At 39.2% G+C, this 19,157-nt stretch overlaps 2 protein-coding genes across 2 annotated transcripts in view; both read left to right on the plus strand.

Annotated features, from left to right (window-relative positions):
* Window positions 1-17,217, plus strand: part of PTPRR (protein tyrosine phosphatase receptor type R) — a 139,400-nt gene extending 122,183 nt beyond the window's left edge. Inside the window, exons 10-14 of the mRNA XM_058805032.1 lie at window positions 68-205; window positions 6,353-6,463; window positions 7,630-7,787; window positions 9,581-9,694; window positions 15,999-17,217. Coding sequence (XP_058661015.1) covers window positions 68-205; window positions 6,353-6,463; window positions 7,630-7,787; window positions 9,581-9,694; window positions 15,999-16,092 — 615 coding nt within the window. The 3' untranslated portion in view covers window positions 16,093-17,217. The remainder of the gene's footprint in view (window positions 1-67; window positions 206-6,352; window positions 6,464-7,629; window positions 7,788-9,580; window positions 9,695-15,998) is intronic.
* Window positions 17,218-17,935: 718 nt separating this feature from the next.
* The window catches only part of PTPRB (protein tyrosine phosphatase receptor type B), a 62,716-nt gene continuing 61,494 nt past the window's right edge, over window positions 17,936-19,157 (plus strand). Inside the window, exon 1 of the mRNA XM_058805948.1 lies at window positions 17,936-18,020. Within this exon, the coding sequence (XP_058661931.1) occupies window positions 17,966-18,020 (55 nt within the window). The 5' untranslated portion in view covers window positions 17,936-17,965. The remainder of the gene's footprint in view (window positions 18,021-19,157) is intronic.

The following is a 19,157-nucleotide window of genomic DNA, read 5'->3' on the forward strand; positions in this document are numbered from 1 at the left end:
TTCACCTGCAATATAGATTGATCACATGAATTTAAAGTAAATGCTTTTGTGTCTGTTTCTAAACTAGGGATATGGAGGTAAAGAGAAGGCTTTCATTGCAACTCAGGGACCCATGATTAATACCGTGAATGATTTCTGGCAGATGGTTTGGCAAGAAGACAGCCCTGTCATTGTTATGATCACAAAGCTGAAAGAAAAAAATGAGGTATGACAACTGGCAAAATTGAGAAATTACTCCTGTGGCTGCATACTATAGAAGGGACTACAGAAAATACAGAAGGAAGCTAGCAGATAACTGGTTCTTAAATAATCTGTTAATAAGATATGCAAAAAATAATGAGGGTAGCCAAGTACATCAAGTGTAATAGCATAGCCATTGTAAGACATTATGTATTACAAAAAAGAATTCCATTTTCTAGATCCGTGCTATTGGGTTCCTTACTTTTTAAGAAACACCTCATTTATCTGTTAGTCACCTCTGTACTTTGTTTTTACGTTCTGGTATATAAAGACTAGATGGTTAATGTTGTGCTTAGCAGGTTTTTTTTTGACATGGCTGAAGTTTGCACCTTGCTATAATGTCAGGGATTTAATCCATTCCCAATGTTACAAATCTTCTGGACCATCCCAGAACTACACTTTGGGCTCCCAGATGCCAACACCACAGAGGAACTTGGACAGAATTGAAATAATACTCTTTACCTTGGTATCAATTAGACTTGACAATTTTATTTTAGTGGCTAATGGCCAACTAACTGCCTGTTATGCATTCCTTGACTTTTGCATCAATTCCAAACTATATCTTCAATATCTTTATTAAGTAATCATGTAAATTTTTGTCAGGCTTTCTTTGATAGTGCCAGTGCCCATATTTCTGACTACCAAAAATTACAAACAAAAATCACTCTCCCATGCAGAAGGCCAATAAAAAACCTGTTCTGGAGACTGAATGCTAAAGAAGTGGTTTACAGGGCTTGTGGGCAAGAGAGAGTCAGAAATAAAGGAGATGGACTTTCTTCTTGAGTCCAGACTTAGTAATGATTCCCAGATCCAGGTATGTGCCTCAATCACATCTCAGCACACAGCCAGGGCTGTATTTCCCCTGCTACACTCACACCCCTGCTATTCAAACTCAGGTGCATGATGGCAGAGCAACAGTTTATTCAGGCAAAGTTTCTAGTCTGAGTGATCAAGAACCAAGAGTCTGAGTGCATTCCCAGGGCTCAAACTCACTGCTCCATTTAAATATGAACTCAGTAGACATAGTCTTTTTTTGCCCTTGATTGTTGCTTCCCTCTTTCTCAGCATGAGTTTGGACTTCTAACATGAATTTAAAATCCAGGGGATTTTAAGAAACTGTATATGAAAAGTAGGTGGGTCCTGTAAAATGTCCCAAGACCTATTCCCAAACCAGGTGCCATTTTGCACTAGACTGTTCAAAGAGGTTCAGAATCCCACATTTAGGATTCGTCATGAAAGCATAGCAATTGACCAAGCTAATAGACCAAAAGAGTAAGTATTTCGCTGAGGAAATGCTGACTGTTTAAACACTCACATCTGACACTGTGTAAGAAGAATGACTTGAAAGAAGTGTCCAGTGGTTTTCATCATGTCAGGAAGCTCTGTGTTTACCTGAGTTACGCAGGCTCTAGGCACTGGTGTTTATAGGCATTGTTTTGCCTGGCAATGGTAATTTCCTCCACATAGAAAGGGTGAGGAATCTCAAGTTGTTCCCAGGCTATATAGAGAGACTGTGTTTGTGCAAGCTGTCCTGTCTAGAAACCTTAGGAGCTCTCCCACTGTCAGCAGGTTCCTCTTTATACCTTGCTTGCCATTGAAAAGAAAGCAAACTCTTATTGGCCTTGCTCAGCATATTATCTTCACTGCTAAAATATTTGCCCTCTATAGAGAAGGCAAAAGCAGATCTTATTTAGCATAGTAACACTTGGTATTTTTTCCTTTCTGGGGTCTGCTTTATTTCCATCATTTTCAGGGAGGTACATCTGCAGTATACAGACATACAAGTACCTTCATATCTGCAAGCATATTTATCCACTCTTCCACATTCACTCCTGAACAAATAAACCACCATACATGACTCTTGTGTATAGGCTGTATTCCTCAGTAGGTGTAACGCCACTCAGCCTTCATTTGAACTATGATGTAGTGTAATGTATGAAGTAATGTATAATAAAGGACCTCTCAAATGAGAGACACATGAAAAACCTTAATCTCAACAATAAATTAATTTATTTTGCATTAAAAAATTATTTGGGACATTAGTGTCCTAGTTCAAGATATTGATGTAACAAATTTGCATTAGTGATGGGAATTGTGTGAAATTATGATGTATAAAGGTTACTATAGGATTACTTCCATGTATCAGATGAAAAAATGGTTTAGACTTGCTGTGGTAAGTATGAGTTTTTGCAAGATTGATTAAGAAATGAGTACAGAGTGCTGAGAAGAATATTTCAGCTGTAGAAAGGAAACATGCAGAATTTGTAAAACCTGTCCCCAAAACTGCAGAATGTCTGAACAAATTGAAAATCTCCCTGTGCAAGGAGAGTCCAGAGCAAAGGAGCTTCTGCCTGAATAACTGGTGATAAACTTGGAAACTAGGCCATGATTTTGGAGTTATTATGAGGAAAAAGACATCTCATCTAGTGATTGAGGTACCCTTTGTGGTCACTGAAGAGCAGTACTCACCTCCAGAGGATGATCCATCCCATTTTGAAAGAATGAGATAAATCACTAAGTGAAGGTGACCATCTCTAATTCTGTACTAATATTCTAGGGCACAATCTTCCAAAGCTTTACACACAAGGCACATACAATTTTCATATATTACTGAGTTTAGTCAGAACAACTGAGCAGTGGAATTTAGATAAATATATGAGATGTAAGAATGTCACAGACAAATATATATATAAATTTCATAGAGAAATTTATAGACTTCTGTTGTATCAGCTGATTTTTGTCATTGACCTATGTACAACGTCAATAATAAGCATTTATTCTGCCTTCAAAAGTTACTAGCAACATTACCTGTTAAACAGGAAACATATTTTGGAAAGTGTAAGTAAAGAATCTTGTACAGCATTCTGCAAGAATAGAGAACTAATACTGCCTGATGCATCAAATTACTCTGATAATGCAAATCTCGTTAGTAATTAGATAATCTAGTAATTATCTAGGACAATCCTGTTAACTCACTGTTTAAGGCTCATGCTACATTTCATGTAACATTTTTTCCCAGTTGGTCTATATATGGTCCACATATATACAGCCAAGTAGATTTTGGAATTCAGATATCCTACCTTTTACAGACTTCACATAAACCTCCTTGAAGTCAACTTATTAGTTGAGTATTGGTACCATATACAGGTTTTCAAAAAACTTGGGAAGATTTGGTGCTAACTGTGAGGATTTCAGTATACGAAGGCAAATCCTGCAAGCCCCCTTAAAGTGTACCTCTCATGCTTGAGTTAGTAGTGACAGTAAATAGAGGGCAGGAGTAAAAGGGATTCTGGCATTGAAGCTTTGCTGTTATTGTTCCTTACTATTTTGTTATTGGTACCTTTAAGGTATAAATTTACAGGCATAGCTATATGGATAAATACCCCAGAAGCAGAGTTGAAGTTAAGCAACTGCACAAATATTTGAGATTTTTTAAACTAATTTTGTTCAGGGTCCAAGTCCAGAGAATGTAAAGGCACTAAACACCATGTCACCTGGGGCAGCCTCCCTCCATTTGGCAGAGCTGGGGACCAGGCTGCAGTAGGCACAGTGCTGCAAAGTTGAAAACGCTGACTGTGATAAATCACAGGTGCCAGCCCCAGACCATGGCATGGCCTCAGTTATGGAAATCCAGCTCAGGAGCAGTCCCATGAGGCTTGGCACCCAGTGGGCATGGCATAGGGCATGCCTGGAGACAGGAGAGGGAATGGAAGGAAACCCAAGCCTGCAGCCCTGTCGCAGGGGCAAGGGCAAAGGCTGAAATCAATTAAAAGTCATGTGAGAGAATGTTTCTTGTATGAACTTCCTGTTTGTCAGGGAATGTTAAGTTGGGGGTGGGGAGGGGCCATGTTTGGTTGTTTCTGATAAATACTTTGTGCAGTGAGTTGTTACTGCTTGCACACATGAAGCTGGACACCAGACACTTCATCCACTATATCGGATATTTGAAAAGGTTTAAAATGTTCCTACCAGAGAAGAATTTTCTTTTATGTACAAGTAACAGCTAGAGGCAGTTTACTTTTTAAGGTCCTGAGATTTTGTATATTCTTTTATGTATATATAATAATTTATCACTCCTACTACCATCTTTTTTCCCTTTTTTCAGTTAAGTTTCAAAAATATGTTCATTCCCCACTCCTTGGAAGTGCTTGCATCAGCTTACCCCACCTGTATTTTCAAGGCTATTTTTAAAGCAGCAACAAGCAGTATTTTTAAAGGATGCACAGCAACAGTGTTAAAAATAATCCATTGTATCTCACTAAATGTAGACAGACTGTTAAATGAAAGTTATTTTAATGAACAGCCACATTTCATTGTCCACCCAGCACAAGTTGCCAATTCCAGTTCTGGGAAAGAGTCAAGAAAAACACTCCTCTGGAGTGCCTGAAGGTTTTGTAGTGAGCATTGCATGCTCACATTTATCAAGAAGTCTCAGGAGTTTACTCAACTATTGTTGATTGTCAGGGCACAATTGTGTATTTAGACTTTTCTTTTTCCCATATTAGCACTGAAAACTACACTCCCAGGGAGGGGCATGAACTGCAGATCTGGCAGATGATAGTAACTCTATGTGTCACATGGGTAGACTGTGGAACTTGTGAACACTCTTTTTCATACAAATTTCTGAGTATTTTATTGCCATTCTTGATCTCTTCGGGGAGACAGCAAATTTAGGATGTTCGAGTAGTTCTGCAAAAGACAGGATTTGAACGAAGCCAGTCAGAAGCGCCAGCATTATTTCAGGAAATGTGGCTTTCACACACTTTACACTATTAAGGTAATGAGCATCTATTTTTAGAAAAGCATTTATACAACTGAGGTGATTCAATTCAATCCACTGTTGGGGTATCAGGTAGCAACTTAAATATCACACCTGGTGGTAAAGCCTTGCATTCCACTGATTGTTTTTCTGGATAATTTTTAGCAGTATTTACTGAAAGTTATGCCTTATGGCTATTAATTATATTAAAGGCATTGTTTCGTTTTGCTGCATAATGTAGGCTACTATCTATCTACATGTATACCAGTTGCTTCAGCAAGAGTTTATGAGGAAATACAAACAAGGTCTTTCTGGGATTCCTATAATTGTAGAACTGTTCTCTTGGGATTTGGGGCTTCTTTGTTTGTATGTTTTCTTATGTGGTTGGTTGTTTGGGTTTTTATACCTGTGTGTTGGATATTAAAATAGAAGGTTTCCTTTAAATGTTGGGGAGTCTTTTTATTTAATGAATGAGTTGGGCAGCATTATTTCAGAAAATGTGAAATATTCTCTTAAGGGAATAAGCATCCATTTCTAGAGAAGTATTTATACAACAGAGGTATTTGCTTTCATATAGCCTGTGGAGATACTCTAATTTAAATGAATAGTGAAGAATATAAGCAAACTATTGCAAGGAGAAAGTAAAATTATTTGCCTTGTAAGTACCATTTTTCATCTCCTTTTTAGTAGAAGTTTGTCAGATAAATTGCTGATATAGTGTAAAACTATTGATTCCTTAAGAATTCTGCATAAAATTTTGTGTAGCTCTAGCAAGACTGAAGAATTTTTTTAACACCAATTTCCAGTAAGTTATATAGTAAAACAACTCAGGATCTTCAAAATACTTTAACATACACATTAAGGCAAATTGAGTTTAGTAAGATCTAAAGACACATTTAAATGCTTTCTTGTATCAGGGCCCAGGAGAGTAAATAGGATAAAAGGTCTTGTGAGCAGAGGACAAAATCTGGATCTCTTGCTTAGAAGGAAATCCCATTTGGAAAGACAAAACTTCAAAAGTTGAATTTTAGAGTTTTCTAGAAAAAAAAACTCTTTAATTTTGAATGTGGAAAACAATTCCTATAACTGACTTCACTTAGCTTTTAAGAATAAAGACAGCTGTGCAAATTGTTCTGTGGAAGAGATCTATACTGTAAAACTCAAATCCTGAAAACCAGGCCTATGTCATTTAGTAAAATCTCTACAAAATCTTATTGAGGAGTACTCCTGACATGAATAACACTTCAGTTGAATTAATCTGAATTTTGCAGAAAAACACATTCTGTGTAAAAATTAGATATGAATATGGCTCCAGGATTCATTTTGTTGATGATACTGATGCTTGCTTTCCAGAAATGTGTGCTTTATTGGCCAGAAAAAAGAGGAATCTATGGGAAGGTTGAAGTTCTTGTTAACAGTGTGCAAGAATGTAAAAACTACACTGTCCGTCAGCTTACAATAAAGGTAATTATCTGCATCTGAGAAACCTCAATCACAATGCTCTCTTTTTTTTATTGTTAAATGAAGTTAGAGTGTTGGCTTTTTTAAAGCATATAAAGTTTTGCAGGAGGAGCTATGAAGCTGCAAGGTAGGGTTGAGGCCAAAGTACTGGAATACTTATTGTATTGCCACTTTGTATGACTCTGGCAATAAAAAAGGCTTCAAAAAAGAGTGCAAGTTTCATTTTCTTGAACTGCATTTGTTTTGAGGCCCTTTTAGCATTGCCAAGGCAAAGTAAAAGGATTTTAGTTAATGACAAAACTAGCATAGCATCGTTCTGAAGAAAGATATACTGCTCATGTTGTGTGCTGAGTGCAACTACAACCTATCTGAGAAGCTAAAAAGAAGTATATAAAGAAATCTTCAAGCTTTCCTGGTTCTCACTAAACATAAATTGTGGAAAATAAGACAGATGCTCCTCTTCTGAGTTAACTCCCCTATTACACTCTCATGCTATCAGATTGACCTGCTGCTCCTGATAGAGCATTACAATAAATAATGTATTGGGAAAATTTGTGTAGTGTTTCAGCTCCAGCATTGAGAAGTGAGGAGACATTATATCATGCAGTACTAATTGCCCTAGCCCATATTTAACCCCCTTGTTGAAATAAGTGGTAGCAGACTCTTTTGGAGAGAATAACTGAACAAACTGGGATGTCTTGTTAATCTAGAAGGGCAGTTCTTCTACATCTTTAACTTCAATACTCTTGTAATTTTAGTATCAGAACATTATAATGACCTTTAAAGATAGAAAAACATGATAATTTAGACATTCAGAAGCCCACATCAAGCTATTCTGTCTAGATGTTGTTGCTGATATAACACAGACATCTGATAATTCTCAATTGACAATATACTCATGAAGTCAGTAGCCAGATGAACAGAACTTACACAGCTGGAAAAGTCGGTAGTCATAAAACAGAATTAACACAGCTGGAAAAACAGCCAAGTTTTCAGGTGCACAAACCCTTCTTATAATTGTGTGTCTGGAAGCACATCAGTTACATCTTCCAAGTCTAATATAAAAAATTGTTTAATCTCTCTTAACATTTTTACTGCCTTTTTACCATAACAGTGTAAGAAATAAAAAGAATACAGTTGTTCATATAAAGTCTTGGTGTTCTTTGCAGCAAGGGAGTCAGTCCCGCAGTGTGAAGCACTACTGGTACACGTCCTGGCCAGACCACAAAACCCCCGACAGCGCCCAGCCTCTGCTGCAGCTCATGCTGGACGTGGAACAGGACAGGCTGGAATCCCTGGACAGAGGGCCTGTCGTTGTGCACTGCAGGTAATTGGCCAGCCCTTCTCTTTAGGGACTGCCTAAAGCAAGGCTGCAGCAAATTGCAGCAAATAGCCCTCCTAAAGAATGTGTTTGGGGAAAAACAAAATTCCCCAGTTCCTCTTCATGTTAATTGACTTTTTTAGTGACCAGTAGGCAAAGCATATTGCAAAGCAAGTCACTTTTGAGGAGCAAGAATCAGGTACAAATTTGGAGACCAAAACACATCAGTACTGCAATTTGTGAGCATTTTCACAAAAGCAGTTGGTTGGATATTCAAGAGCAAAGTGCTATTCAGTACTCAAGAATAGAGCTTTACTCACACAAATTATAATGCACCAGAGGATGACCTTCTAATAATTCGAGTTTAATTCTATTTTATTGCTTTATATTGATTCATTACCCCATGTTGCAATTTAAATAATAGGAAGTAGCACTGGATTTGTTATATTAGTGGAAAGAAGTAGATGAAGCAAAACAGAAAGTAAAAAAGAAAATCTGTTTTCTTACTTGGTTTGTCTCAAAACAGTGATGACACATCTCTTACAGTCAGGATAATACTTCTTTCTTTTTCCTAGAAGTACATTAAATCAGGACTTTTCATCTTCAACAACTTTCCGGTTCCATATTTAGGAGATTTAGAGAAATGGAAGACACATTTGAACCGCCCATATTTTTTAAAAACTAGAATGTGGTGAATAAGCAACTTTCCCAAATTTTATGCAGCTGTATTTATCAGGGATTGTAGTTTCCCTAAAAATGCAGAAATCTGTGGATAGCTGTTGAGATTGCTCTTTTTCTAGTACAGATCTTCAGTAATGAAGGTCTTCAGAAGAATGGGATGTTTGTTTGAGATGAGTGATATGACAGTAAAGTCTGTAAGCATGGGCAGCAATTTATTCATGATCAAAGAGAGATATCATCTCAATTGTGATTAAGATATCATCCCAGTTGTGATTAAAATTCATGGTTCTTCAGTCACAACTCAGCTATCTATATGTTCACTGTGGTCTACAAATCTCACACTCCATTTTCCAGTCAGATAGTTTCCTTCCTTTTTTGTCTGAGTGAAGACATGGACCCAAAATTAGTTTTTAATATTTTCCGCCAATTTTCCTGCCATTTAGCATGAAAGCCATGAGTTGCACTGCATTCTACATTACTTAAGCAAGAAACAGAGTGGGGCAGAGATTCTCAAAATTGTTGAGGCCTCAGGGATTAAAAAAAATGCCCAAGTGGCTGTTTCCCAGCAGGCATCAAGAAAACCTGGGGAGCTATGGCACCAAGTCCTTCACCATCCTGCAGAATCACAGGAGAGAGAGTTAACTTCATCAGCATGGGTCTAGGTCCTTTTTGCCTCCATGGTTAGAGGTATGGTTAGCAGCACCCCTGTATACTTTGAGGACTTTAAACATAAAGCCCTACTGAATTTTGGTTTTAGGTTGGTTTCTCCTCCTTTTCAGTACATATCTCCATCATTTGCTTGGACTGGGCCTGAGAATACTCAGATTTTGTAGTGCTAATGAAACTTGGTTTTCTTACCATACACTTGTATGCAATGTGAAAAAATGTAAGCCTCACAATACCCACAACTGGACTGCAGGAACAGTGCACACTTTCATTTCTCTCTATGAAAGTGAGCTGAGAAGTCATCCTTGCTGGACATGCACCCAGGAACTGTGGGTCGTAGCAATTCCAAGTTTCTTTTTTTTTTTTTCTATTTTCATAGCTATTTAGTGTTTTTCATGTAGTTCCTGGATCTGTGAACTTCATTCTCCTTTTAAATTTTGCCTTTTTTTCAGTGCTGGTATAGGGAGAACTGGATGTTTTATTGCCACAGCCATTGGTTGTCAGCAGTTAAAGGAAGAGGGAGTTGTAGATGCATTGAGCATTGTCTGCCAGCTACGAATGGATCGGTGAGTTCCAGAAGAACCACAAATCAGTCAATGATTCTGAAATAATTACCAAAATGATTTGGTAATGATCAGTAATTATTCTATAATGGTTCTGAAAACATTTTCACAGTTGAATGTTACTGGCTGCCATTGCTTTTGCTGACTTTCACAACCACATGAACTGAATAATCAAGGTAACATATGTATTTAGGTCCTGAATAAGGAATCATATTGTCTTCTGGGTGAAACTTCCATTGAATGAAATGACAACCCTGTAGTTGCTGGGCACTTGCCACTTCTCTTTTCCCCCACTAAAATTTTCTGCTTGCTGTCTGCATCATCCCATTGGGACATAAGAGAGGTGACACAATCTGGAGACAAGGGATTTTCTTTGAGCCTGGGTTGACAAAGAAATGCAGGCTCGCTGAATGTGTAGCTTCTATGAGCAGTGGAGAAGGACAAATCTGGTGTTGTTGCTATTTCATCAGCTGTGCTGGGGGTCCTTTTAAATTGAGTTGGCAAATTTTCTCAGCCTAAGAAAATACCAAGGCATTTGTTCCAGACTTTTCTGAAGTCAGATCAATTCCCTGACTGAATTCACAGCTTGGGAGCAGGAACAGTGTAAGCCAGCATTGTTGCAGAGTGCTTTGTTTTGTGAAACCATGGCTGAAGAGGGATTTGTGTTTTGAAGGAGGATGTGGGTATTGTGCACAGTGGAAACTGTTGGTTGGATTGTACTTTTCTTTCTTCTTCTGCTTGGAGAAACAGGATTTTGTATAAAGTAAACAAACAGAACTGTACCAAGAATAGAGGAGTCTCCTCTTCTGCAGTAGGTACAGTTCATATAATCTCCTTGCAAGTATCTTAACTGCTTCTGACATGTGTGTCTTCTTTAAATGAAAAAATACATAGGGTGCAAATGCTGAAAAATAGTTTAGGTCAAAGGGTTAATACAGAATTTTTCATGTTGTGAAGAGCTCTGAAAGGTACTGGAACCATGAAGTGCAGAAGGACCAGAATCCATATAGTTGACTGTATTTATGGATTATCTCCTCTGCCTTCCCCTCCCATATGGCTTCATCATACTAGACATTGTAAAATGAGCTTTACAGGGCAACATGAACTGCTCAGAGTGTAAAATTCTCCAAGGGGAGTTATTGGCCTAAAAATCTCAGCAACAAAATAAGAAGGAATAGCTGAGAGAAAAATGCTTACTCTGTTTTAAATTACCAACTGCAAATTTCCAAACCTCTTTTCTGAATATCTGTCTGTCTTATTGAGAAAGGTTTGAAGAGTTCTTCCCCATTTTAGTATTTCTATTATGAAAAAATCTTTTTCTTATTGCTTTTACAATCCATTATAGAGAAGTGAAAGCAAACTCTGGTCTCAGCTGCCTCTTTTAATATCTCTATTTCAGACATAAAAAAACAACCCAGATTTTCAGCATTATTAACTGACAACACAATTTTATTGAGTGGATCTGCCTAATAAACTTTCTTTTACATATTAGTATCCTAGATAAACTTGGAAAGAGAATGGAAATCTGACCCAAATATAACATTCATAACAGCAATTTCCATGACACAAAGCTTGTTATAAGAATTGTTAAATATTGTGATTTGTACATTTCTGTATTTTTTCAAGTTTCAGGCTGTATAGACTATAGAGATCTTGCTTCATATTTGCAGGCATTGCCTGAGACAAAGAGTATGTTTCTGTTTTAATTTTTAAAGACATTTTTCTGGATAAAACTCAGTAACCAAAACCTGTCTTTTCTTTTCTTGTTGTTTTTTTTTTCCCAATTGGCCATATTGCAGAATGGATCTCACTGACCAGGCAGTCAGTTTATAGTCATGATTATTAAGGCAAAGCTTAGCAGCCCCTAAGACTACAGTAGCCACTGCCTGCCCTATCAGATCATGGGTCAATAAAGTGGCCAAGAGTCACTGTTACATGGACAAAGCTCAATGAGACTGGCCTCCCCTGCTGTCACAGTCCTGACATGGTGGTCATTGGCAGGTGATGTGTGAGAGAGGGTCATTACATGTGTCATGAAGCTGGCAAAATGAACTTATAACCCACTAGACCTGGCTGCAAGAGCTGGCTGTGGCCGTCGTGGCGTTGCACTGCCAGCATGGCCAATGTTAGCAGTGGGTACAGTCATGAGCAGAGCAGGATCAGTGCTGAGGCTGTCTTCCTCATTTATGCTGGCCAGCAGTTTTTTCTTCATGCATCACATTGCACTAAAAAAAAAAAAAAACAAAAAAACCCACCAAAACCAAAAAGAGATTAGGATGGTTTTATTTGACCACCTGGGATCCAGGAACCTGGCTAGGAGGTACACTGAGTATTTTATCCCTGATATCCTATCTCCACTGAGTTCCTGGCCACTCAGAGCTGTATCTTCCAAACACAAGTTACTACTGGAATGAACACACTCAAGGATATCAACTCTCATGTGGAGTTTTTATCGCATGGGTCCATGACCACATTTCTACCAAAGTGAATCTAGCAATAGGAAAAAGAAAAGAGCTGACTTGAGAGACTCACAACTAATGTTGTAGTGACTTACCAATGCATTCCTATTGCCCAGCATGTTCAATAAAAACCAAACAAGCACCCAGACAAATTGCATATGGTGGCAAAAAGTTATGCTGGAAAATAGTTTAATTAATACACCATGTAACTCTCCCTGGAAACAGAGTTTTAAATAAGTACTCCAGCAGGGATTGAGACAGGACAGAGCTGCTCCTAGGTAGGGTAGGTCCAGGTACCACTTCCTTCTTAGCTGTTTAGTGTAAGTTAAGGGGTAAATGGATCTGACAGTAATATGAGAAAATGGACAATCCATTAAAAATATTGGCCCAGGATGTAAATACAGCCATGGTCTGTGTGAATTTGTAAAAAGACAGACCCACAGGTCTGCTCAGCTTGCTTTTTTTTCCCAGTTCATTTTTTATATTTTGCAACAGAAACAGGAAATGTTTGATGTGAGGCATCTTCAAGACTTACTGTGACATCGAGAAACTTTGCACATTCTTAACCTTAAAGGCACATTCTTGGAATGACATCCGATAACTTTGCTCTTGGCTCCTCAGACAGGATGAAAAGAGTTTCCAGTGTGCGTCAATTCATTGTTTAAGTGTTTTGACTAATGGCCTCAGGTTAAAAAAAAATAATCCCAAACCCTGCATCACATTAATTCTGGAGCAGACTGCATGCAGCTGCACTAGCAGCAAGCCAGAGGGCAGGGTAAAGGACTTTTTATGCACTCATTGCTACCCGAGCAAAGATGGTCACAGTCCCTGAGCCCTCAGGATACCAGGGTCTGTTTCTTCCAAGCAACAGCCCAAAGAGTCTCAGAGGCAGAGAGCCCAGCAGCTCACAGAGTAGCTGGCAGTACAGGCTAGCAAATAGACAGAGGGTGCACACCCACAGGTGCTGTAGTTGTGGCCACATCCCTTCTGAACACTAGGGACACAGGAGAGGAAACCTCCCTCCTTGAGCAAATTTCCTCCTGAAACGCTCATCTACACAGACATTTCCACAAACCAATGTCTTGGGATCACAGATAATTCCCTGCTATTAAATGTGAGCCTTGCATGAGAATGAAGGTAAGAAGGACTTGGGATATTGATAGATGAAAAATTGACCAGGAGCTGGCAGTGTGCACTTAGAGCCCAGAAAAGCAAGTGTATCTTGGGCTGCATCTAAAGCAGCGTGACCAGCAGGTCCAGGGAGGGGATTCTGCCCCTCTGCTCTGCTCTGGTGAGACCCCACCTGGAGAGCTGCATCCAGCTCTGGGCTCCCCAGGGACAAAAAAGGCATGGGCCTGCTACAGTGGATCCAGAGAAGGGACATGAAAATGGTCAGAGGGACAGAACACCTCTCCTATGAAGAAAGTCTGAGAGAGGTGGGGCTGTTCATCCTTGAGAAGGATCTGGGGACATGTTTTTGCTGCATTTCAATATGAAAGGGGGCTTATAAGAAAGACAGAGAAAGCTTTTCTACCAGGGTCTGTAATAATAGGACAAGAGATAATGACTTTAAACTTAGAGAGAGTAAATTCAGATCAGATATTAGGAAGAAATTCTTTACCTTCCCATCCCTAGAAGTGTTTAAAGCCAGGTTGGATAGGGCTCTGAGCAACCTCATCTTACGGGAAGATACCCCTGCCCATGGCAGGGGGTTTGGAAGTAGGTACTCTTTAAGGTCCCTACCAATCCAAACCATTTTGTGGTACTGTGGCTCAATAAATCCTGTGTATAATGGCACTGACAAGGCTAAGTAGTCTAAACTTCTGAGTAAGACTCCTATGCCCTTCAGCTGGCAGAGATATGGACTGTTGGCCCATACAAGGTTCAGAAGCATCATAACCCCTGAAGTGTGCCTGCTAACACAGGGCAGACACCGTGGTGCTGAGCTCAGCCCCCACAGTCTTACACACACTTTCCTGGGGTTTTTTAGCACTGAAGAGGAAGGAGCGAGGATCACAACCACAAGCAGCCTAGTGTAACCAAAATTGTTTTAAACTGCCCTTTCTGCTAAGTCCTTCTCCCTGGATGTGTTCCCTTCCCCCACCCCTTGCACACAGCAGATCTAACCTGGGAAGTGCACTCCCTTAGAGAACATCTTGGGGGAACATTGATGAGGAAGGCAGGGAGGGAAGCTGTTTGGGAAGGGGCTGCGTGGGCAGAGCAGGATGCAGCAGCAAGGAGGAAGGAAGGAGACTAGGCAGCACAGAGGACCAGAGCAAAGCCCTCCCATCACCTTTAGTATCTCGCTGCATCTCCAGGCAGGGGACAAGCACAGAGGAAAGCAGCTGAAGGCAAAAGGCAGCCAAGAGTTATGAATTTGTGGATGTCTTTGTTGGCAAAACTACGAGTGCTTCATTTTGGGCTGGATATGACCATTTAATAGCCTGTGATTTTCTTCCTAGGAATAGCATATCATAAATAGCCATGTGGCTCACCAAAAGGTGTTCTATATTTGCCTGATCTCATTGGAGGAACACAGACTGCTGCTCACTTGCTTAAAGAAGTACATACTATTTTAATTATGATTTTCCTGCCATAGCCATTTAGCCATCCAGAAGCACTGAAGAAAATAAAAGGACCTTGTGGTTGTAGATAACCTTCTCTAATACTGAAGGACAATACTAGTTGTGGAAGTTTTACCATTTTTCAAATAGTTTGGTATATCAGTACTACATTTGTTGTTAGGGATCTCATGAGATTTTCAGACCTGCTCCTGCAAGATATCTGGTTCCAACAGTGCTCTGGATCCAAATACCTCTCAAATTTAAATGTTTCAATGAACTGAAGCCAGATGTGACACACATCTTAATGTCTTCATTCTCACTAAGGTCATTTGGTCTTTCATCATCCCAAAGGTAACTAGCTGCTCCATGGTGCACTGAGGATGAACCAAGGGCTTGTTTCTAGAAGCAGAGTAGATAGCTTTGAATACTCTGGCAGATGAGATAATGGAAGTGGTATAAAGTAAACTTGAGGCCTTGCTCCATGAGAAGGGAGACCCTGAGTGAGTACCTCAGTGTTGACAGAAAGAGTTTCACTTTCATTTCAGAGCTAAATGGTAACACTTCTATCCCACCTACCTCCTGTAGGACATCTCCTTCCTATCGCACAGTAACCAGCACTGGAGATGTGGGACTTGATCCTCATACTTAGACCTGAAGAATTAATTGTTACTTGGTGAATGTATAAGAAGTAAGCATTTAATCCAAGCTGGCTGCAACTAGTTCTTTTTATGGTTAAGTTCAACTCTTTTGCATTGTTGGTGGTGAAATGATTCACCGCTGTAAAATTTTGTAGGTGGTGGCTGTTGGGACAGGATGCATTGTAGGCGTTAGAAAGAGGACAGGAAGAGCTGTTCTCTGCACAGGCCATCTGCAGGTCACAGAAGGTTACATTTTTAGTGAAGGGCAAAAATGAAAGGCCAGATTCTGTATACTTCCTTGCTCCATCAGTGGTAATGCTGCATCCATGTATCTGTCCTTCCTTGCCCAAGTGTTTGAGCGAAATTCTCTTTGAATATACTGAATTTGAAATGTAGGTTTTAACACTGTAGATTCCACATGTTTTCTTCTCTAATTCTTACTGGGAATTCTGCATGTTGGGCATGTGCTGGATGCCATAAGCTGTGAAGAAAGTAATTCTGCTCTGACAAGTATCTCCCACTTAGTCAAGCAAATTTTAAATCAAAAACTGAGAAAAGGGCTTGTGGGGGTCATGGGGCTGGCAGGAGCTGGAGGGTGTTGCATTCTTAAGAAATAAGATTCCAGTGCAGTTTGTTTCCTTTCCAGGGGTGGAATGGTTCAGACCAGCGAGCAGTATGAATTTGTGCACCATGCACTGAGTCTGTATGAAAGCAGACTTTCTGCAGAAGCTGTCCAGTGAAGCCGAAGAGGGTAAAACCAAATGTCAATCTCTTGAGGTAATTTGTTTCATTACCTACCAGCAGCTTCGTCAAGAAGTTTACTGCAGTGGGAAAGATGGCTTTGAGGCCAACTTCTGATAGGATTATGGATGGTTTGGCAAAAGCACACAGAGATTGCTGGACCCTCACTATGTATGAATGTATTGCGAGCTTCCCAAAAATGATTTATAAAGAAGGTACTGTACTGAAATTACACATGGATTCTGTGTATGTATCTAAAGGTGGGTTTAATTCTGTAATGCTGGTATCTGCCATATGGAATGTATGTATGTACTACTGCTGCAGTCAGATGGACATTGGGACTTCTACAGAAGAAATGTTTAACAAGTGTATAAAAGCTTTGACGTTTGCAAACTGTCTTGTGAATGGACTGTCAACTGTACTGTAAAGTGCTATTACTGATTATGTGGTGAGCTTGTTTCTTGGCCACATAATATTCTTGCTGCTAAAATTGCAAGTGTTCAACTATGGATTAAAAAAAGGAGATAATAAAAAAATTTTAAAATCTTGTTTTTGAAAATATTCAAAAGCAGTTAATATTTTATATGGAAATATATGTTCTTCATCCTATTAACTATTAAATGTGTACTTACTGTAGGTCTTACAGAGCAGTTGCAGAGCACAATGTCTGTTATTCAGTGTGTATGTATTTACCCTAAACTGTTGATTGTCTTAGAACATGCTTCTGCTACAGACCTGAATCCAGTGTATTTGTAAATTGTGTAAGTAATTTTACTTTTAAAAGAAACTTTGTAGCATATATTAAATGGTAAGGATTTTAAATATTTGTCTGTCTTTTATTGACACAGAAATTTTTTGCATATGTTGTTTATCTGCTCTATTTCTTTCAGTAAGAGATAGATGCCTTTAGTGATACGGACTCTTCCATGACAGGTTATACAAGAAAGAAAATGCTGCTATGACTGTTTCCTTTATTGCTCAGTAAAAGTTTGTTTTTAAGAGATATGCGAAGTTGGCATTATGGCTTACAGCACTGGGAGGTCTGTTTACAGGGTGTAATGAGTTTTTAATGCAGTGATGTTGACTTTGCTTCATACTGCTAATAAATTACCCTTAATATAAAATATCAACTGAAGTCTCTGTTCTTGCTTAGAGTAGTTAATGCACACACACTCTTGTACCCCTATAAACAGGCTCAGTCCAGCACAATTTGGACAGCCTCCACCATGGCTTCAGACCACTTGGAAACCAATCCAGAGGGCACAGGCAATCCCCAGCTGACATGGAGCAAGGTGCATCACCTGATGGAAAGGCAAACCCAGCATCACTTGATTCCTCAGGGGGAGTTTCTGTAAGACCTGGTACAGATGCCAGAGCTTTGCCTCCTCCTCTTCCCCTTCCTCCCCACCCTCCACTTGGCTTTTAGAACTTGTGGAGTTAGAAATATATTGAGATCTTGCTTGATTGTGTATAGTTACAAAAAATACATGTTTTTCCTTGAATAATATAGAACATACTTAGTCAGCACCATCCAGGTGACCTGTAGATTTGTAATAGTTCACATGCAACAAATTACACAAAAGTACGATCCCCTTTCTTTTAGTCTAAAGAGATTCAATAAAATCTCTTTTAATTTCCCAGGTGCTTGAAAACTTCTCTTTTGCTTGTATTTTTCCAAAATAAACTAACTAGTAAACTGAAGAATCATATGAAAAGGACAAAGTACTGTAAAACCCCCCAAAACAATTGAATAGAAGGAAGTGCTCGTCACTGACTTTTTCCCCCGTGAAGGCACATTTCCTTCCTAGCCTTCGCTTCACTTATCTGAGGTGGGTTTTTTTAAGAGAAGCATGGGGAGTTGCTAGAGGGAAAATGGATTCTGTATTTCACGTCCTGGTTTCTACCTGTCTTGCCTTGACATTCTCAGGTAAGTGTCTCTCCCCTCTTCCCCTCTGCTGAATTGCTCTTTCTGCCACTGAGCAGAGCCCTCCGGCACAGCCGGTGACTTAAAAAAACCGAGTCACCTCTTCTCTGGGCTTCATACCAGAGGAATGAGGGCAGGGCCAACACAGCCCATTCTGTTTAGATTCCTTTCCAAAGGAAAATAAACTGCCTTCTTTGCTGGAAATACATCTTCTTTTTTTTAAGAAGATCTTCTGATAGACAATCCAGGAGCTGAGTTTTTGGGACAAATGCTTCAGACAGGAGATGCCTGTCTTTTATTCATACTTCATGAAACTTCAGAGACAAGAACTTTCTATAATGCTTAGTTAGAAAATTCCCAGGTCTGTAAAAACAGGGGAATGACAATATCAATTGAGGGAAATAAATACACATTTGGTTTAGCACTTGGTAACTAATGGGGCTGGAAATGTTTGAGCAACTGAGATTAAAAACAAAGAACAACCTAAACATGATATGGCAGGGAGGCTGCATTTGAAATAACCAGTTCTGTGTTCTGTAACAAGTATGCATTTTGCATTGGTAGCTTTGTGGGGTTTTGATTAATGTACTGTAATTTTCTTCATTTGAGTAGCTGGTGTTGATCTTTAAGTGTGGTGACACAGAGAGCTAATCTTACGTGAATTGGAATGGTCACAAAGCTAACAACTAGAGACTTTGGAATAAATCCAGTAAAACAGATGTGCTTCCTACCAGTAAAGAACCTCCATTCCTGTAACACAGGCATTGAGAGATTCATCAATTTATGAATATCCTCCTACGTTTCCCTCAGAAACATTATGAATTTTACTAAAACAACTTTTAGGCAGTAAATTATATTTTTAAAAGTCTGTGTTGTAAAACTGAAACAGAGACTGAGAATTCATGTGGACATGTTTGCTTTCCAGCAGGGGAAATGAGGGACTGGTGTTTGAATTTAATAGTTCTTGGATTTTTTTTATATCCAGTTTAATTTTTTCTTATTTTTATGTATAATGAAGCTCAAGATAACCTTGCCACAATAGCTTGGGGTTTTGCATTTTCATTATTTATGTTACCAGCACATGCATCACGTGGGTGTTGTGTTTGGAGGGTTTTTTTAAAATAGGTTCAATGTATGGAA

The sequence above is a fragment of the Ammospiza caudacuta genome, chromosome 5, assembly GCF_027887145.1.
Source record: "Ammospiza caudacuta isolate bAmmCau1 chromosome 5, bAmmCau1.pri, whole genome shotgun sequence".
Classification (NCBI taxonomy): Eukaryota; Metazoa; Chordata; class Aves; order Passeriformes; family Passerellidae; genus Ammospiza; species Ammospiza caudacuta.